The sequence below is a fragment of the Bos javanicus genome, chromosome 15 (genome assembly GCF_032452875.1).
Source record: "Bos javanicus breed banteng chromosome 15, ARS-OSU_banteng_1.0, whole genome shotgun sequence".
Classification (NCBI taxonomy): domain Eukaryota; kingdom Metazoa; phylum Chordata; class Mammalia; order Artiodactyla; family Bovidae; genus Bos; species Bos javanicus.
In genome coordinates, this window is record NC_083882.1 from 20,296,236 (window position 1) to 20,313,587 (window position 17,352).

Here is a 17,352-nt window from a genome sequence, read left to right on the forward strand (position 1 = left end):
AAGTTGAAAGTAAAACCACTGAGTGAAACTGAGAATTAAAGCAAAATAGTAAGCAGGTGAAACTCACATGATCACCTTCAGCTGGGCTTGTGCGAAACTGGGCTCCCTAATGTGTATGTCAGTTGCTCAGTCCTGTCCGACTCTTTGCGACCCTGTGGACTGTAGCCTGCCAGGCTCCTCTATGGAATTCTCCAAGCAAGAATACTGGACTGGGCTGTCATTTCCTTTCCCAGGGGATCTTCTCCACCCAGGGATTGAATCCAGGTCTCCTGCATTGCAGGCAGATTCTAATACTGAATCCCAAATTTTACAGACACCCATCTTGTGCAGGAGTCCAAGCCTGCCTCATTGGAAGTACGGCATGGAGGAGCCAAGATGGTGTGTGTTTCCTGGGGACAGAGAACAGGAGTGGGAACACGACTCCTCTGCAAACTCACCACTCAAACGACCTGTCCCACTTGCCTGGAAAGGAAGGAGGGGGCCAGCGGAGGCCAAGGGGGCAGAGGCGCTGTGCAAGAGCAGTTGTGTCTGTGCTGGGCGAAGGTCACGCTGCCCACCGATGCATTCCTAAGTGACTGGGAGTGATCGGCATTTCTCCCTTTGGGTGGCCATGCCCCTGACAGCTTGGCTTGAGCAGGACTGAAGTCTAGCAGTTCACAAGGGCCTTGGCGCTCTTCACGGCATTGCCGCCTCTGTTGGTGTGAGCAGTTCCTGAAGAAAAGGGGCTTCTTGTGCTGAGGCTTCAACTCCTCACCCATCAGTCCCAGGGCCCAGTGTAGACCACAGCCTCTCTGCCCCTGCAGAAGAGAGCTCACGAGGAGTCCAGCCAGTTTCCTCTCCCACAGGAAGTAGGAGCTGAGTATGTTGTTTCCTCAGAAGGAGTTTGACAAAGGTGGTGCTTTAGCTTGTTATCTTCATGCATTTCTTATAACCTGAAAATGAGTGAGCTTCAGACTCTCAACTCCCAGCTGCCCACCTGTGCCTCCCCCATGACCAAAGGAAGCTAACTCCCTTCCTAACCCAAAGATCAGAAAGGGTTTTAGACATTTAGTCCAAATGTCTCATTTTCTGGCAGACGCATAGGAGGCTCAGGGCACTGTAGGGAGCCGTCCAGGGTCTTCACCATGACCCATGCCTAGGTTTGACACCCATAGGCTAAAAATCTGCAACCTTCCCCACCTCCACGAACAAGCTTGTGAGCAGCTGGTTATGTGGCATTATCTATAGTTGTGTTTCTCTTTCATCACACTGTAACAGAGGCAACTGATCATTCATCCTGTCTCTTTTCTGGTAATTCTCCCTGTATCAGCAGTCATAGCCAGACCGATCTGTGTGTGGAAAGATCCGTCTGATGGTAGCACATGGGAATTTGCTGCAGTAGCAGCAGCCCACGCTGCGCCATTCCCTGTTGACCTCAAGCCTTGGGGTCTCCGATGGATCTATTAAAAGGTGAAAGTAAGCACATACCTGGCTGTTTGAATTGTTACCTGATCAGTGGTTCAAAGGCCCCAACCAGGTGATTTCCTTAAGTGTTTCAGTCTGCACTGTTTTAACATGGAACAGCAGTCTCTCAAGTGCTGCCTGAGAACCCCGGCCACAGGATCCCAGCTCCGGGCTGCACTGCACCCCCAGGCCTTAAGGCCGAATGCTTCTATACCACCTGCCGCTTGTCATCAAGGAGCGGCCTGGAAAACCGCAGTGTGATAAGAAACCACACAAAGTATGGGATATCTTTCAAGTTATAAAAAATGCCTGATAAAGCAAAGACTTCAAATAAACTATGAGACCAGCCTGGGAACAAATATTTCTTGAAGTTGACAACGGCATAACAAAAAAGTTGTTTCCTATGTGCTCCCTTTGGAAAGGCACAGTTTCTAAAACAACCAGACTGACTTAGTGCCCTTGGAAAACCTCAGGGACAGATTCAATATCATGCTGGCATATTTTGTGTGGTTTTTCTCAAAGTCTTTAAGAGGTAATTCTGTGCCTGACCGGTGAGCACCTGTCATATAGTTGAAGCACAATACATTCTTCAAGGATGTAAGAGTGGCTATTGAAAAAGCCGACTCCTGTTGCAACCTGTCACCCAATCCTCTACGCTTCAGTCCTCAGACATTCAAGCCACTTTGCAGTGTCAGGAATAGTGCCACCTAGTAAATTAATAATGTGGCTTCACGTCCCAGCTCTGCCACCATACCCCTCAGCCTTCTTTCTCAAACACTGGCCGACTCCAAGCTAACACTCTGTAAAATCGGAGAAGACAAGAAGCTGAGACACGGCAGGCAAGCCCGCTGGCCGGTAGGGCAGTTCCTCGAGAATGTGGTAGTCACTGCCCACCATCAGTGTGCAGAATCAAGCAGAAACTAGTGCCCCAGGCTGATGTTAGAATATATTTATTGCTACATTTATGTACAGTTATACAAACAGCCAGGAATGAAAGAGAGTGCTGCAACAATTTTTCCAGATTCCACAGATGTGTGCCAGGAAACAGAGCTATATACCACTGAGTCTGCTCTCGGTTCAAAGCCAAAAATGTCACATTTTTTTAATGGAAAGTTCTTGGAAATCCTCTCAGCTTATCCCTCCTTACAAGCTAGTCATGCAGAAAAAAGTGGGTTCTCAGAAGCCTACGCCTTCAGGCATCTGTTGTGAGGATGGAGCCTTGAAGACAGGATGCTGGCTTAGGACTTTCGGGCGCAGTGCAGAGCTCGCCTGCCCTGGCCCAGCTCTCTAAGCTCTGTCCTTAGGAAAGACAATCGAGAAGGGTGAGGAGAGAGACAGAATAGCAAGAAAAGGGAAGCCAACAGTCGACAGGTGTGGAAAGAACCACCAACAAGAGCCCTGACTGAGGGAACATTTGTCCATTGGGCTCCAGCTGAGATTCTGGACTTTGGGGGAGAGAGACGTTCAAATCATCAGGCATGTCTTGGTATGACCTTATCTTAAAACTCGCCATGTGTCAGATGCCAGGGACCTGCATGAAGACACAGAAAGTGAACAGGAAAATTAGGCAAGAGAGAAGAAAACACAACTTTTATATATCACCATAATACGGTTGAAAAGGGCACCACCCTGAACACCTTTCCGGTGACACCTAGCCAAGACTGAGTTTACTATTGAATTATGAAGGGGGATGGAATGCCACAAAGGAAACACAATAATGTACACATTGCAACAAAACAAAGGTGGTTCCACAGACTCTACACTGTGACCTCAGCCTTGCTAAAATCATTCTTGGTTCTCAGAAGGAATCTAACATGATAGATCTTGCCGTGTTCCAGAATCTTGATGCAGATATGAGATCATGGTATAAACAAACTCCCCTTAACGTCACAGTCTGATAAGCCTTTGTATGTGAATCACAAGAGAAGCAGCTGAGCCGTGAGACAGGTGTGCCCAAAGAATCAGTGACTTTATTTTCACCAGTTCTGTCTTACCCACCTCAGGCCACTCCCCCTCCCCCACGACCAGGGGCCCAGGAAAGGTCATCAGACCAGGTCTAACCCAGTCTCCTGAACCAAAATCAGCCTAGCACCTCAGAGAAATGACAAGGCCTAAAGGCTGAGAACTAGAGAAGGAAATGGCAACACACTCGTGTTCTTGCCTGGAGAATCCCAGGGACGGGGGAGCCTGGTGGGCTGCCATCTATGCACAGAGTCAGACATGACTGAACTGACTTAGCAGCAAAGGTTGAGAATAAGAAGCCTGTTGGTCTGAACGCACCAGACAACCAGAGGCCTCTGGGGCCACTTCATGACTCAGATACAGCCTGGCACCCAAGGCTGTAGGTGTTCTATCCCTGAAGACACCTGCCAGCTATAGTTCGTTGGTCCATGGCTATCCATGTCACGTCTAATTTCTCGCCATCATAATCCCTCAGGACCACTCAATCACAAGGCAGAGGGTAAGGATTCTGATAGAGAAATCCGCAGGACCAGAAACCTGTCAGAAGTCCCTGTCTTTTTCCTTGGGTCAATAACACTATAATCAGCTAAGGAGGGGCCCAGCTGTTCTTCTGAGGTGGACAACTGTGTGACTTTTCAAGCTGAAGGATGTGCAAATTTCAATTGGAAGGATTTTGTTGGTGGTGGTGTTCAGTTGCTTAGTTGTGTCCGACTCTTTGCGACCCCATGGACTGCAGCATGGCAGAGTTTCTTGTCCTTCACCATCTCCTGGAGCTTGTTTGAACTCATGTCCATTGAGTTGGTGATATTCTCTAACCATCTCATCCTCTGTCGTCCCCTTTTCCTGCCTTCAATCTTTTCCAGCATCACGGTCTTTTCTAATGAGTCAGCTTTTCACATCAGGTGGCCAAAGTATTGAAGCTTCAGCTTTAGCATCAGTCCTTCCAATGAATATTCAGGGTTGATTTCCGTTAGGATTGACTAGTTTGATCTCCTTACAGTCCAAGGGACTCTCAAGAGTCTTCTCCAACACCACAGTTAAAAATCATCAATTCTTTGGCACTCAGCCTTCCTTATGGTCCAACTCTCAATATCCACATATGACTACTGGAAAAACCATAGTTTTGACTAGACAGACCTTTGTCAGCAAAGTAATGTCTCTGCTTTTTAATATGCTGTCTAGGTCTGTCATAGCTTTTTTTCCAAAGAGCAAGCGTCTTTTAATTTCATGCCTGCAATCACCAACCCCAGTGATTTTGGAACCCAAGAAAATAAAGTCTTTCACTGTTTCCATTGTTTCCCCATCTATTTGCCATGAAATGATGGGACCAGATGCCATGATCTTAGTTTTTTTAATGTTGAGTTTTAAGCCAGCTTTTTCACTCTCCTCTTTCACCTTCATTTAGAAGCTCTTTAGTTCCTCTTCACTTTCTACTGTAAGGGTCGTGTCACCCGCTTATGTGAGGTTGGCATTTCTCCCTGCAATCTTGATTCTAGCTGTGCTTCAGGCCCAGCATTTCATATGATGTACTCTGCATAGAAGTTAAATAAGCAGGGTGACAATAGACAGCCTTGACATACTCCTTTCCCAATTTTGAACCAGTCCATTGTTCCATGTCTGGTTCTAACTGTTGCTTCTTGACCTGCATTCAGGTTTTGCAGGAGGCAAGTAAGGTGGTCTGGTATTCCCATCTCTTTAAGAATTTTCCAGTTTGTTGTGATCCACAGTCAAAGGCTTTAGCTTAGTCAATGAAGCAGAAGTACATGTTTTTCTGGAATTCGTTTGCTTTTTCTATGATCCAACAAATGTTGTTAATTTGATCTCTGGTTCCTCTGCCATTTCTAAATCCAGCTTGAACATCTGGAAGTTCTCAGTTCACATACTGTTGAAGCCTGGCTTGGAGAATTTGAGCATTACTTTGCTAGCATGTGATATGACTACAATTGTGTGGCAGTTTGCATATTTTTTGGCATTGGCCTTCTTTGGGATTGGACTGAAAACTGACCTTTTCCAGTTCTGTGGCCACTGCTGAGTTTTCCAAATTCGCTAGCATAATGAATGCAGCACTTTCACAGCATCATCTTTTAGGATTTGAAATAGCTCAACTGGATTTCCATCACCTTTGCTAGCTTTGTTTGTAGTAATGCCTCCTAAAGCCCACCTGAGTTTGCACTCCAGGATTTTTGGCTCTAGGTGAGTGATCACATCATCATGGTTATCTGGGTCATTAATATCTTTTTTGGTATAGTTTGTCTTGTATTCTTGCCACCTCTTCTTAATATCTTCTGCTTCTGTTAGGTCCACAAAGCGTCTGTCCTTTATTGTGTCCATCTTTGCATGAAATGTTCCCTTGGTATCTCTAATTTTCTTGAAGAGATCTCTAGTCTTTCCCATTCTATTGTTTTCCTCTATTTCTTTGCATTGTTCACTGAGGAAGGCTTTCTTATCTCTCCTTGCTGTTCTTTGGAACTCTGCATTCAGGTGGATATATGTTTCCTTTTCTCCCTTGCCTTGCACGTCTCTTATTTTTCAGCTATGTGTGCTTCTCAAGACAACCATTTTACCTTTTTGCATTTCTTTTTCTTGGTGATGATTTTGATCACTGCTTCTTGTACAGTGTTACGAACCTCTGCCCATAGTTCTTCAGGTGCTCTATCAGATCTAATCCCTTGAATCTATTTCTCATTTCCACTGTATAACTGTAATGGATTTCATTTAGGTCATACCTGAATGGCCTAGTGGTTTTCCCTACTTTCTTCAATTTAAGCCTGGATTTTGCAATAAGGAGTTCATGATCTGAGCCACAGTCAGCTCCCAGTCTTGTTTTTGCTTACTGTATAGAGCTTCTCCATCTTTCACTGCAAAGAATATAATCAATCTGATTTCAGTATTGAACATCTGGTGATATCCATGTATGGAGTCACCTCTTGTGTTGTTGGAAGAGGGTGTTTGCTATGACCAGTGTGTTCTCTTGGCAAAACTCTGTTAGCTTTTTCCTTGCTTCATTTTGTACTCCAAGGCCAAACTTGCCTGTTATTCTAGGTATCTCTTGACTTCCTACTTTCCAAAATGGAAGTTACTTACATAAATGCCTGCATTGGAATTAATGGTTTAAAGATGAATAGCTAAGAACAGTATTATTTGTGGCAATCTGGATTGTTCAGAACATGTTTTAACCAAGGATTTTAGCTCAAATATCAAGAATAAGATTAACTAGATTCTATGGAGTCACAAACAGCTACACGCCTTTCAAATCAAGCCCTTCAAGTGGATTTCAAAACAATGAAAATATTTTGGGAATGTCATGGAATGTCAGAGATTCAGTGAATGACCTTAAACTCAATTCATAGCAATCCAGAAGTCAAGGTAATTAAAAAGAGTGAAATAATGCCATTTGCAGCAACATGGATGGAACTAGAGATATCGTACCAAGCAAAATAGGTTAGAAAGACAAATACCATATGATGTCACTTACATTTGAAATCTAAATCTGACACAGATCTATGAAACAGAAACAGACTCACAGACATAGAGAACACACTTGCAATTGCCAAAGGGGAGTAAGAATTGGGAAGGGAAGTATTGGGAGTTTGGGATTAGAAAATTAATAAATATCAAGGCCAAACAAGCAAATCATTTCTAAAAATTATCCAGGCTAAGTGAAAATATATCACCGTTTGTTTAATGTCACATGAAAAGAATCTAAAAAGTAACAGTAATTCCACGTCTTAAAGTATTGTCTCAAATATATTCTGAGTTTTGTGTGTAGAATTTGGGGAGGTTTAAACAGCAAGTTGGGAGACTCAAATGTGCCATTCAAGATCTATAAGATAAACTGTACTGCCGTAGTTTTATTTAGAAATGGGATGAGTCTTAACATAACTTTGAAACAATTTCATGTGGTAATCACATTGAGCAATGATTTTTAAATATTTCCAAATTGTGATCAACGCACAATACTAATCTGGTTTACGAACCAATTCTGGAATTCTTTTACTTAATACATAGGTATGACACTTCATTTTTAAGTATATCTGAACATTTTTTCAAATAAGAAAAAAAAAAAATCCTTCTAGCAGCACACAAGTACCATATGTGTGAGCTGGCACAGCGTTACTCTACATCAAGAAGGTTCTTTCACAAAGTAAGAGAATAGTCTAAAGTAGCATGTCTAATCATCTCATGAAGATTACAGCTAAAATCTCACTGTAGTAAACTCTGTCTGACCTCAATGTTCTTGACTGGCAAAGAGCTGAGAGAGGCAAACAGCTGAGAAAGAATCTAGAGTGGGTGAGATTAGGTGCTGCACAGGGAGGGCTGGCTCTGGGTCAACTCTTTTGACTGGCATTTCACTAGACTAAAAGCTCGGGGCTGTGGATGCACAGATTCAGGTTTTATGGGGTCCTGCCAGCATTTCTGAGGTGGCAAGGGTGTGGCAGGTCTACTGGGAATCTGTTACCAGTTGTACTTACCCAGTGAGGGAAAGAGCCTTCTTCCTAACTGTTACATTTGCTTTATACTGCTTTGGCAAGAACGCATCTGGAACAATGCATACAGTTTGGGTCCCCACCTTTTAAAAGAGACATAGAAAGGTTAGAAAGCATTTCAGCAAAAGAATACAGAAGGAAGCCAGCGCTGTAGTACAGAAGCCAGAAGCACCCTTGTCCCCTGCATTCTGTAGGGCCCTCTAGGTAACCAAATTGCCAAAGCAATCTCTTTCCTAATCTTTAACCTCTAACTTTTCTTTTTCAATCACTTTTGAATCTCCACAATTATTACAATGTGAAAATAAGAATAATGTTAAATCTCCTTTTTAAAGAGATGCTAGGATTCTCATGGTTGCAGCCTTTCCGCACAAACTAGTCTTAGTCTTGTGACCAGGGAGAATGGAAAATATTGTTAACCATATTTTCTATGCTTGAGGGTTAAGCAATTGGAAACGCAGTTACTGATAATCTCTATCTTATAGGTGGGTTATTTATCAAAAGGGCAGCTATGGTGGGCTGTTTCCCATGGAAACCATGTTATGGATGACTAGTTTGGTTTCCAAGCAGTTTAATGCATCAGTCTTTGTAGTAAAATACAGTAGAACTCTCAAAACTTGGATAAAGGAACACAGAAACAATGAAACAAAGGAGTTTTACAATTTATTCTTTATAGTGAACTTTGATGTTAAATGGGCAGAATTAATTAGAGGGTGATTAACTAGTATTTGAAATTTAAGAACACTTTACAGAAAATTTTAAGTATTTTCAAAGACTTTGAAGGTTAGCAGAGCTGGCACTTTATTGTACCAAATGTCAGTCTACAATGTATTGCTGTATATTTCCCCCTAGTAACCAGCACTGTTCTCATCATTCTTAACAATGAGGTAGATTTATAGTACCCATAAAGGAACAAAACAGGAGAGAAGGAAAAGGAAGGAAAAGAGAATGACTGTCATGAGTATACTGAAAAAAATTTTCATACGAGCAAGAGAAAGGAGGATTAGAGAGTCAAGTGAATAAATATTATGGTATAAGAAAGAAAATAAAAATAAATGAGGGGTTACAGTTATAACAGAGAAAACCATGCATGCATTGGCCTAAGAGGTGAAAAAGAGTATCAGAAATGTTGAAAGCTCGCCAGCAGGTGGCACCATAAAATTAAAAGCCCTCTAAGAAAAACAGCAACTCGTGATGGGGATGGAGGCTGTGAGTGAGAGATACATACACATCAGCGAGGCATATATTCACAATACAGGTGACTCTGTTCATGGAGTGCCAAGCCATAGGGTAGGATGTAAATCATACTAAGTTATCCTGAGAATGAAATTTGGTTTAATACTAGAAAAATCTACTAATTCAATATGCTAACAAACAAGCACACACACATATTATCTCAAAATACAAAGAAATTGCATTTGACAAATTTTAAGCATCCTTTTTATTTAAGAAAAACTCTTGGCAAAATAGGCATATACATATAAAGAAGTTTCATTAACCTGATAAAGGTCATCTACCAAAACAGCAAATATATGTCATGGCAAATGTTAGAAGGATCTTTTTAAATTAGAAATGAGGTTCTACATTGTACCAAAAGCTTTAGTCAAATCAAGTTGGTAGATAAGGAAAAGAAGTTATATGGATTGAGAAGACAGACTGAGAACGGTATTAACTGCAGAAGAGGCCTATTTATGCAGAAAGCCCAAAAGGCTTCAGAAATTATGAGAAATAGTAAGAATTGAGCAAGATTCTTAAATATAAGATCAGCAAACAAAAATCAACTTCATTTTTATATACCAGCCACAAATAGTTTTAAAATATAACTACTAAAAAGATGGTAAAAATAAGATGCTTAATAATAAGTCTAACAAAAGAAATAGGTGATCTTAATGGAAAATTTAAACTTTACTGAAAAGTATTAAGGAAGACATAAATAAATCCAGAGACATTACATATTCATGACTAGAAATATTTAAGTATTGTACAGATGTAATTTTTTCCAAATTAATCTATTAATGTATTTCCAACAAAAAGGTTTTTTCCCTATGGTATTTAATTATAAAATTTATGTAGAACAATAAGAAAGGGTCAAAACTAGTCAGAACTACCAAAACAAGGTGGAAAAACTTTTAAAGAAAACAGGCAAAAAAGGCTATTTCAAAGGAGACATGAAAGGTCCATAAATTTAAGAAAAATTCTGAACTATATTAGTAATCAAGAAAATGCAAACTAAAAGCACATTTTAAACCTTTCAAACTGGCAAAAAGTTAAAAATCTAGTGATAGCAAGTGTGCTCGAATCAGTGCGGACATATTCTTCCTTTGAAACACAAGTTGATGCTGACACAGAAAAGCTGAACTGATCAATTCCCCTCCATAGGTGCAGATCCTGTTGCTTACGTTACTAGGAAACATGTTCAAGATTTCAGGCTATATTGTTTGTAAAATAAAAAATACTAGGAACAATCCAAGTGGGCATCATTAAGAAAGTAGAAAAATTATAGTGCATTCATGAGACAAGACACTTTCAGGGCAGTGAAAATGAATGAACCACAGCTATGTTCATCAAAACAGGTGTGTGTGTGTGTGTGTGTGTGTGTGTGTGTAATCAAAATTAGGTCAAGTCCCTATGCATGCAAAAGAAGACATACTGTAGATACAAACAGTTAAAAAAAAAAGGGTGATGTGATAGGGGAGGAATACCAAATGCCAAAGCGACTGGGAATGTACTATTTTAAAACCTGATGCCTGAATATCTATTATATATATATTTACTAAGAAAATGTACTGTATATAATAACATTTTTTTGTTCATATTTCTCCTAGGCACATTCCTTTCCCTAACCCTGTTAAAAGCACTCTCTCATTTGTGTTTAAAACTTTCAGAAACCGATGGAGGAAAAATACTATAACAGAGGTATAATTTGGTTCCAATTATCTTTGATCTTTTAATCATTAGAATTTGAAGGTTTCAAGCCCTCTAGGTAGATTAGTCAATAGCTACTCTGAGAACACTGAGTAAAAGAAGCAACTGTGTTAGTCTCACAGGGGCGCACATCCTCATTCTAAGTAAGTGATTCTCAAAGTATGGTCCCAGAACAGCAGCATCAGCCTCCTGGTTAAAGATCCAAGTTCTTGGGCCCCACACAGACTTGCTGGATCAGAAACTTTGGGAGGGAGGAGCCCTGCAAATTGGCATTTTAACGAAGTCTTCAGATGATTCTGATGTACCCAGTTTGAGAATCCCTGCTGGAAAATTTTAAAATTTATAAGGAAATCTCTTCATTATTACAAAATAAAACCCCTCTACCATGAAATAAACAATCTAGACAGCTGAGAAAGCCGCATTACTGGCCCTTGGAAGAATCTAATGGTTTTTAAAATCCTTTAATTCAGAGGTCAGCAAACTATGGCTCAAGGACCATTCAGCTCATCTATTTTTTTGTTGTTGAGACCATGATTTAAAAGTCAAAAGAAGATGATATCATGACACATAAAAGTATAAGAAAGTCGGATTTCAGTGTCTGTGAATGAAGTTTTATTGGAAGGTAGCCAGGCTCCTTCACTCACATCACCTATGGCTGCTCTCGTGCCAGAACAGCGGGGCTGTGAGATGCGACAGAAACTGTCTGGCACGCGAAGTTGAAAATATTTAATATCTGGAACTGAAAATATTTAATATCTTTACAGAAAAATTTTGATGACTCCTACTTTTTTCAGTAATTACAGTCTACTAACCTCAAAGCGAAATATAATCCTAGCGATTTTTCTCCGAAAAGTACAATTTTCCTTTTAATTCCACAGGCAAAAATCTAGTAGTTTAAAAGAATTCTTAGGAAAGTTAAATCAGATCCATTTTTTATCGACAAGGTAAAGCAAATAACCCACACAGAGCATCTGAAGAATGTTTTTAATTATGCTACTTTCTCTGTCTTCAAATATTCTAATAAGTGACCAAAAAAAAAAAAACCAAACCAAACAGCTGGTGAATTTTAATGAAATATTTCATCACATTTAGCTCTGGAAATTAGCTTAGAAATCTCCATAGGCATTTCCTCAGGTGGCTCACTTAAAGTGTGAACTTGTCTCAAGGCTGCAGAGACTTGTTTCTCAGGCCTCACTCTGCAGCCGCCTTCCTCCGTGGCTCCTCTTTGGCTGAAACTCTCTAGGCAATCTGATCCTCAGTCTCTTGAATTTTCTTCTAGACCAAGTTCACTTCTTATTACTGAGGTCCTGCTCACCAAATTCAAGAAATATATTTTATTTAACATCTATTAACTAGCTGAAATGGCCTGTTTCTAGCCATAACCATCTTCATCTCAAATTTTATTTTCCACTAGATTTCTAAGATCCCTTGAGCACAGACCCATTTGATTTTGAGAGCTTTAACACTCAATAAAAATAAAAGGATGTTTTCTTACCCTCACAAGAATAAATCACATATTTCAACTTAAAATCTTAAAGCTACACTCACCTTCTCTTGAAAATGAGAGCACTAAACTCTTCACAGGTTGGCATTACTAGCCCATACAAGAAGTGGAATAAGTCTGATCTCCAATTTGATGGAGTTTGGTCTCCAGGTCAGTGTTACTCTATATTCAGTACAATATTTAGAGCATTCTTCTTTGCCCTCTAATGAATTCACTCACTTTAAGTTACGCAGACAGGAAAATCCTCCAAAGGGCAGTCATGTGAAAATGTCTCGATTGGAAACTTAACCTTTTATATTTTTAAAAAGCAGGGGGAGGGCGACTTTCAATTCAAAGAAACCCATACCCAAGGCACACTCTGCCATTATAGTGGCCTTTGGGCAAGTTTTGTGTGTGTTAGTCACTCAGTCTTGTCTGACTCTTTGGGACCCTATGGACTGTAGCTCACCAGGCTCCCCTGTCCATGGAATTCTCTAGGCAAGAATACTGGAGTGGGTTGCCATTCCCTTCTCCAGGGGACCTTCCCAACCCAGGGATCGAACCTGGGTCTCCTGCGGGTTCTTTACTGTCTGAACCACCAGGGAAGCAGGTTACTGAAGTCTGAAATGGGATAGTGCACCTACCTTCAAGGACGCCTGCAGCATTTATGGTATCCTTGTACAGATTAGGAAAGGGTGTCTGTCCCTCCAGGCATATGGTCCCAAGGTGCATGCTTGTCTGGCACACACTAAATTTGCACGTCTGTCCCTCCACTTCTGACCTGTGCTTCTGTGGGCTCCTTTCCAACTTCATCTCACAGATAACTCTCCCTCAGGCTCACTTAGCTCTGGACATACTGCCCTCTTTCCTGTTCCTTGAACCAGTTGAAGCCCTTTCTTGCCTCAAGTTCTTTGCACATGCTTTTCTCTCCCCTTGGAATGCTTTAAAGCAAAGCTTATAAAGCAGTGTCCAGTGGGCCACTTTTGGAGAACAGACACATTGTTTGGCTTGCAAAATGTTTTCTAAATGTTTTGAAATAAATGACATGCAAACTTTAGGAGATTTCACATAAAATTACATTTCTACTTGAATGTTTAAAGCATTATTCTTTGGACACTTTTTTAAAAAGGTGTCTGCTGGCTTATCCTGGAGAATCAGAAGGCGCAGCAGCACTGAGGGTGCTGCTTTGAGGAGCTGAGCCCTCTCTGAACAGGCGTGGATTCCCCGTCAGGCCCACTGTGCTCCTTTGATCCTTCCGGGCATTTACATTTGCTGTCTTGATTTACTTTAAAATCTTTTTTTTTATATGCAACTTCCTCTCAGAGACTTCTTCCGACCTTCCTACCCTAATTATCATATTTTCCCCAACTCACTCCCTTGTTCCTTTCAAAATATTAATATAGATCTGTTGCTTTCATAGGTCAAAGATGGCTGAACATCATCAATTTTTCATGATCCAATCTAATACAATTTACAACTTTTAAATTACTCTGTGTGTTTCATGTTTTACCATACAAAGTAAGCCCATTGGTAAGGATCTAGTCTTTTTCACTATTACATTCTCGGTGACTAGTATGTACATAGTACCTGGAAGGTACCAGGCACTAAAATATTCGGGTGACTAAATGCCAAGGGCTCCTCCACAGAAGTTCCTTAGTAGCTCCAGAACAAACATAAAAGCCATCTTAACCTGTCCTCAGGTCCCTAGAAGTAACCCAAGTGAACTTTCCTAACCCACAGCCCAAGGCAGTTCTACTGTCTAGCCCCTCAACTCTACAGCTGGCTTTAGTCCCAGACTTTATCAGCCTCTGCTTACATAGCTGACACCCCTGATTTTAGTATTGGAAATTACTCTTAAGGTACAATTTTTTCCTTAACCCATGTGTAAACCAGCCTTGAGAATACCACTGGACATCCACATCCCATGGGGTCACAAATGGTCGGACAGAAATCAGCGACTGAACAAATAGGTAGTTCCAGCATAGCCCTTGTCTGGAGGTTTTTGCACACATAACTCCTGCTATCTGGATGGCCCTCCTAGCTTTGCCTCTCACCCCCAACCACCGACTAACTCATCCTGAAAGACTTGGCTTAGGAATCATCTCCTCCAGGGAGCCTTCCATCAAGATTAGATGCCTTCCTTCTAAGCTCCCAGAATTCATCCACCCCATTCATTTAATAAAAATACACAAACATATATATTGAAATATAAAAATATATGCATAGTACATTGGATAGTAAGTGCTACATAGAGAAGTAGTTAAAAGACACAGGTAGGGAATACTGGGGCAAAGTGCAATTTTAAATAGGGTGGTAAAGGGAAGGCCACACTGAGGTGACACTGAAGCAAAATCCTGGACGTGATAAGGAAGTGCATCGTAAAAATATCTGGGGAAAAAGTCATTCTCGACTGAGGTAAACAGGAGCACTGGCTAGTTTAGAAGATAACACTGAAGCCAGTTGACCTCAACTCAGTGAGAACAGGGGAAATCAGCAGACAAGGTCAGAGTGACAAGCGATCAGATCTTGGGCTCTGCATGGCCACCGAGAGGGATATAGCTTTCACTGAGATGGAAAAGGTCTGGGGGTTATTCAGGCATAAGTGACAGGATCTGACTTACCTTTCCAAGGCTACTGTCCTCATAGACTGTAGAAGAGCAAGAGAGGACTCCAGAAAGCCCATCAGAAGGCGCCAACAACACTACAAGCAATCCTGGTCTGTGGGATGAGCTGACAGCTGTGGAGGGTGTATGAATGGTTATTTTTTAAATGTATTATTGAATGTTGGGCCAACAGGTTCGTGATTAGATTGGGTGTGGATTAAGAGAGGAAAAGAAGAATCACATTACAGTCAAGGTTTGGGCCAGACCCACTGAAAGAAGGGTCGGGGAAGTGGAAGGCTGATGCAGTAATGAGTGGGCGGGGGGAGGAGGAGGAAGACCTCAAATTTGGTTTGATGTAACAAGTTTGAGATGCCTATTAGATATCAAAGTGGAAATATCAGGTAAATAGACACACACATCTGGAGTACAAGGGAGAGGGTTTTGGCTCGAAATTTGTTTTTAGCATACAGATGGTATCTCAAGCAACAACACTGCATGAGGTCACTAAGACAGCCAAGTACTGTAGACCGGGCAGGCCTGGGCCCTGCTACACTCCAACATTCAGAGGCTGAGGTTCCCTGAACCTCACTTGTTCAAACACACACATTATTTTCTAGCAGTAGACCACAAACTCTTCATGCTCAGGACAAACTGTCTATTTTAGCTCTACAGACATAGTACAGGGCCTGGCACACACTCAATAAACATATGCTGAGCAACATGAATGAATATGCTGGGTTGGACAAAACTGAGCGACTGAACTGAACTGAACCTTCTAAAGAGAATCACAAAGTCCTTAAAAGGCAAACAGAAGACAGAAAAAATAGAACCCACAGGACTGAGGGAGGTACAAATACTAATACAACACTGAGAGATGAACAAAAAATATTATGAAAAACAAAAATGACATAATAAATGCCTTTAAAACACCAGGCTGTAAACAGAATATTCCATGTATATTATTACAGTCAATGCTCAGTCAGTGGTACTCTCATTTAACAGATGGAGAAACTGAGGCTCAAAATGGCTGAGTGGCTTCTGAATGTCACATATCTAGAAAGTGGCCAGATCATAATACAAACCCTGATGAAATTCATTACATTGTGCTGCTTCACATCTATTTCAGACACTCTTTAAGTGCCAAGCAAACTGCCTGTTTATCTAACCTGATCTGGACTGATAACATCTGGATCTATATATCTATTGTAAAAAACAAAACTGCTGTTGAAAAAGTAAGAGAATCTGGGAAAGGATCCTGCACCCCTAGAAAGGGGATAACCATGGGCTAGGAAGTCCGTATGTTGACTTGACTAAACATTTCTGAGCATGCCTAAAACCTATGCAAAAACAGAACTCAGCAGCTGCAAGAGCAATAGAAAGATGGCAACTACTACAGATTGAGGACCTAGACTTCATGAGCCTCTCTGGTACATTAGCTTAGAATTTACTGTGACTCTAAGGGAACAGGAAGAGAGGCAGACTGCAAACCACTAACATCACTGTTTCTTCTGATTAACATGAAATATCATTAGCACTTCAAAACTAATCTAGGTTGTATCCCCCCAAAATATTTGGGGTCCAAGAAAATCACTTAACCAAAAGTCTCTAGGTATAAGAGCAATATTTAACCTGAAAAGTAAAGTCTGAAATCAAAGGACATTTTCCTAAGGTCAGAAAAGAAGATCACATAAATAGTAGGATGAATTAAGTTGATCTACCTCCTTAAAAAACAAAGAAAACTTTGATATTCTATGAAGTACTTTTGCCTCTGCTTGGTGTCATGGTCAAGTGCTTCGTTTGCAATTATCTGACCTTGCCATTTTTCATTTTTAATCAAAGTAAGCAAATGAAAACTCTACACTGAGGAAATGGTGGCACTCAAAGGAAATTAAAAACCAAAAAGCTACCAAAGTACCTTTAGAAAATCCTACCCTACTGATTTGCTTTTTTCTTTAAATAACATTTTCTGATTATAAAATTTGAAGAAGTCAAAGGAGTTTTATATACTGACAGATCTTTTACCCTTTAGCCCTCAAAAGTGAAAAGACCATTACAGCCATCTCTTTTAAACTGAAATACAGAAATCCAATTTATGAAAAGGAAAAGTGTCTACTTTTCTTATAAAGATGCTTCTATAAGCACATATTACTATTTACATTTTTAAAAAGTAAAAAGTGCACCTACATCATTTGAGTAAACCAAAAACCTCCTTTATTTTAAGAATATCTAAATCTTTTATAAACTTACCTCATCCACACTATGACACAGTATCTTAAACAGGATAAAATGCAAGCAGTGTTTGTACAAGAATACATGGCAGTACTGTTTATAAAGCAAAGTATTAGTAAAACTATAAATGTTCATAAGTTAAGGGGCATCTACATAATTAAATACTGTGGTAGTTTTGTACTTCTATGTAATAATTTCCAAATTACACCATTCAGTGAAAGAA

General features: G+C 40.6%; 1 protein-coding gene across 2 annotated transcripts in view; it reads right to left on the reverse strand.

Annotated features, from left to right (window-relative positions):
• Window positions 1–2,377: 2,377 nt before the first annotated feature.
• The window catches only part of RDX (radixin), a 106,792-nt gene continuing 91,817 nt past the window's right edge, over window positions 2,378–17,352 (reverse strand). For both annotated transcript variants that reach the window (XM_061440237.1, XM_061440238.1), the window contains 2 exons: window positions 7,878–7,975; window positions 2,378–2,974 (listed from right to left, as the gene is read on the reverse strand). In XM_061440237.1, coding sequence (XP_061296221.1) covers window positions 7,909–7,975 — 67 coding nt within the window. In that variant the 3' untranslated portion in view covers window positions 2,378–2,974; window positions 7,878–7,908. The remainder of the gene's footprint in view (window positions 2,975–7,877; window positions 7,976–17,352) is intronic.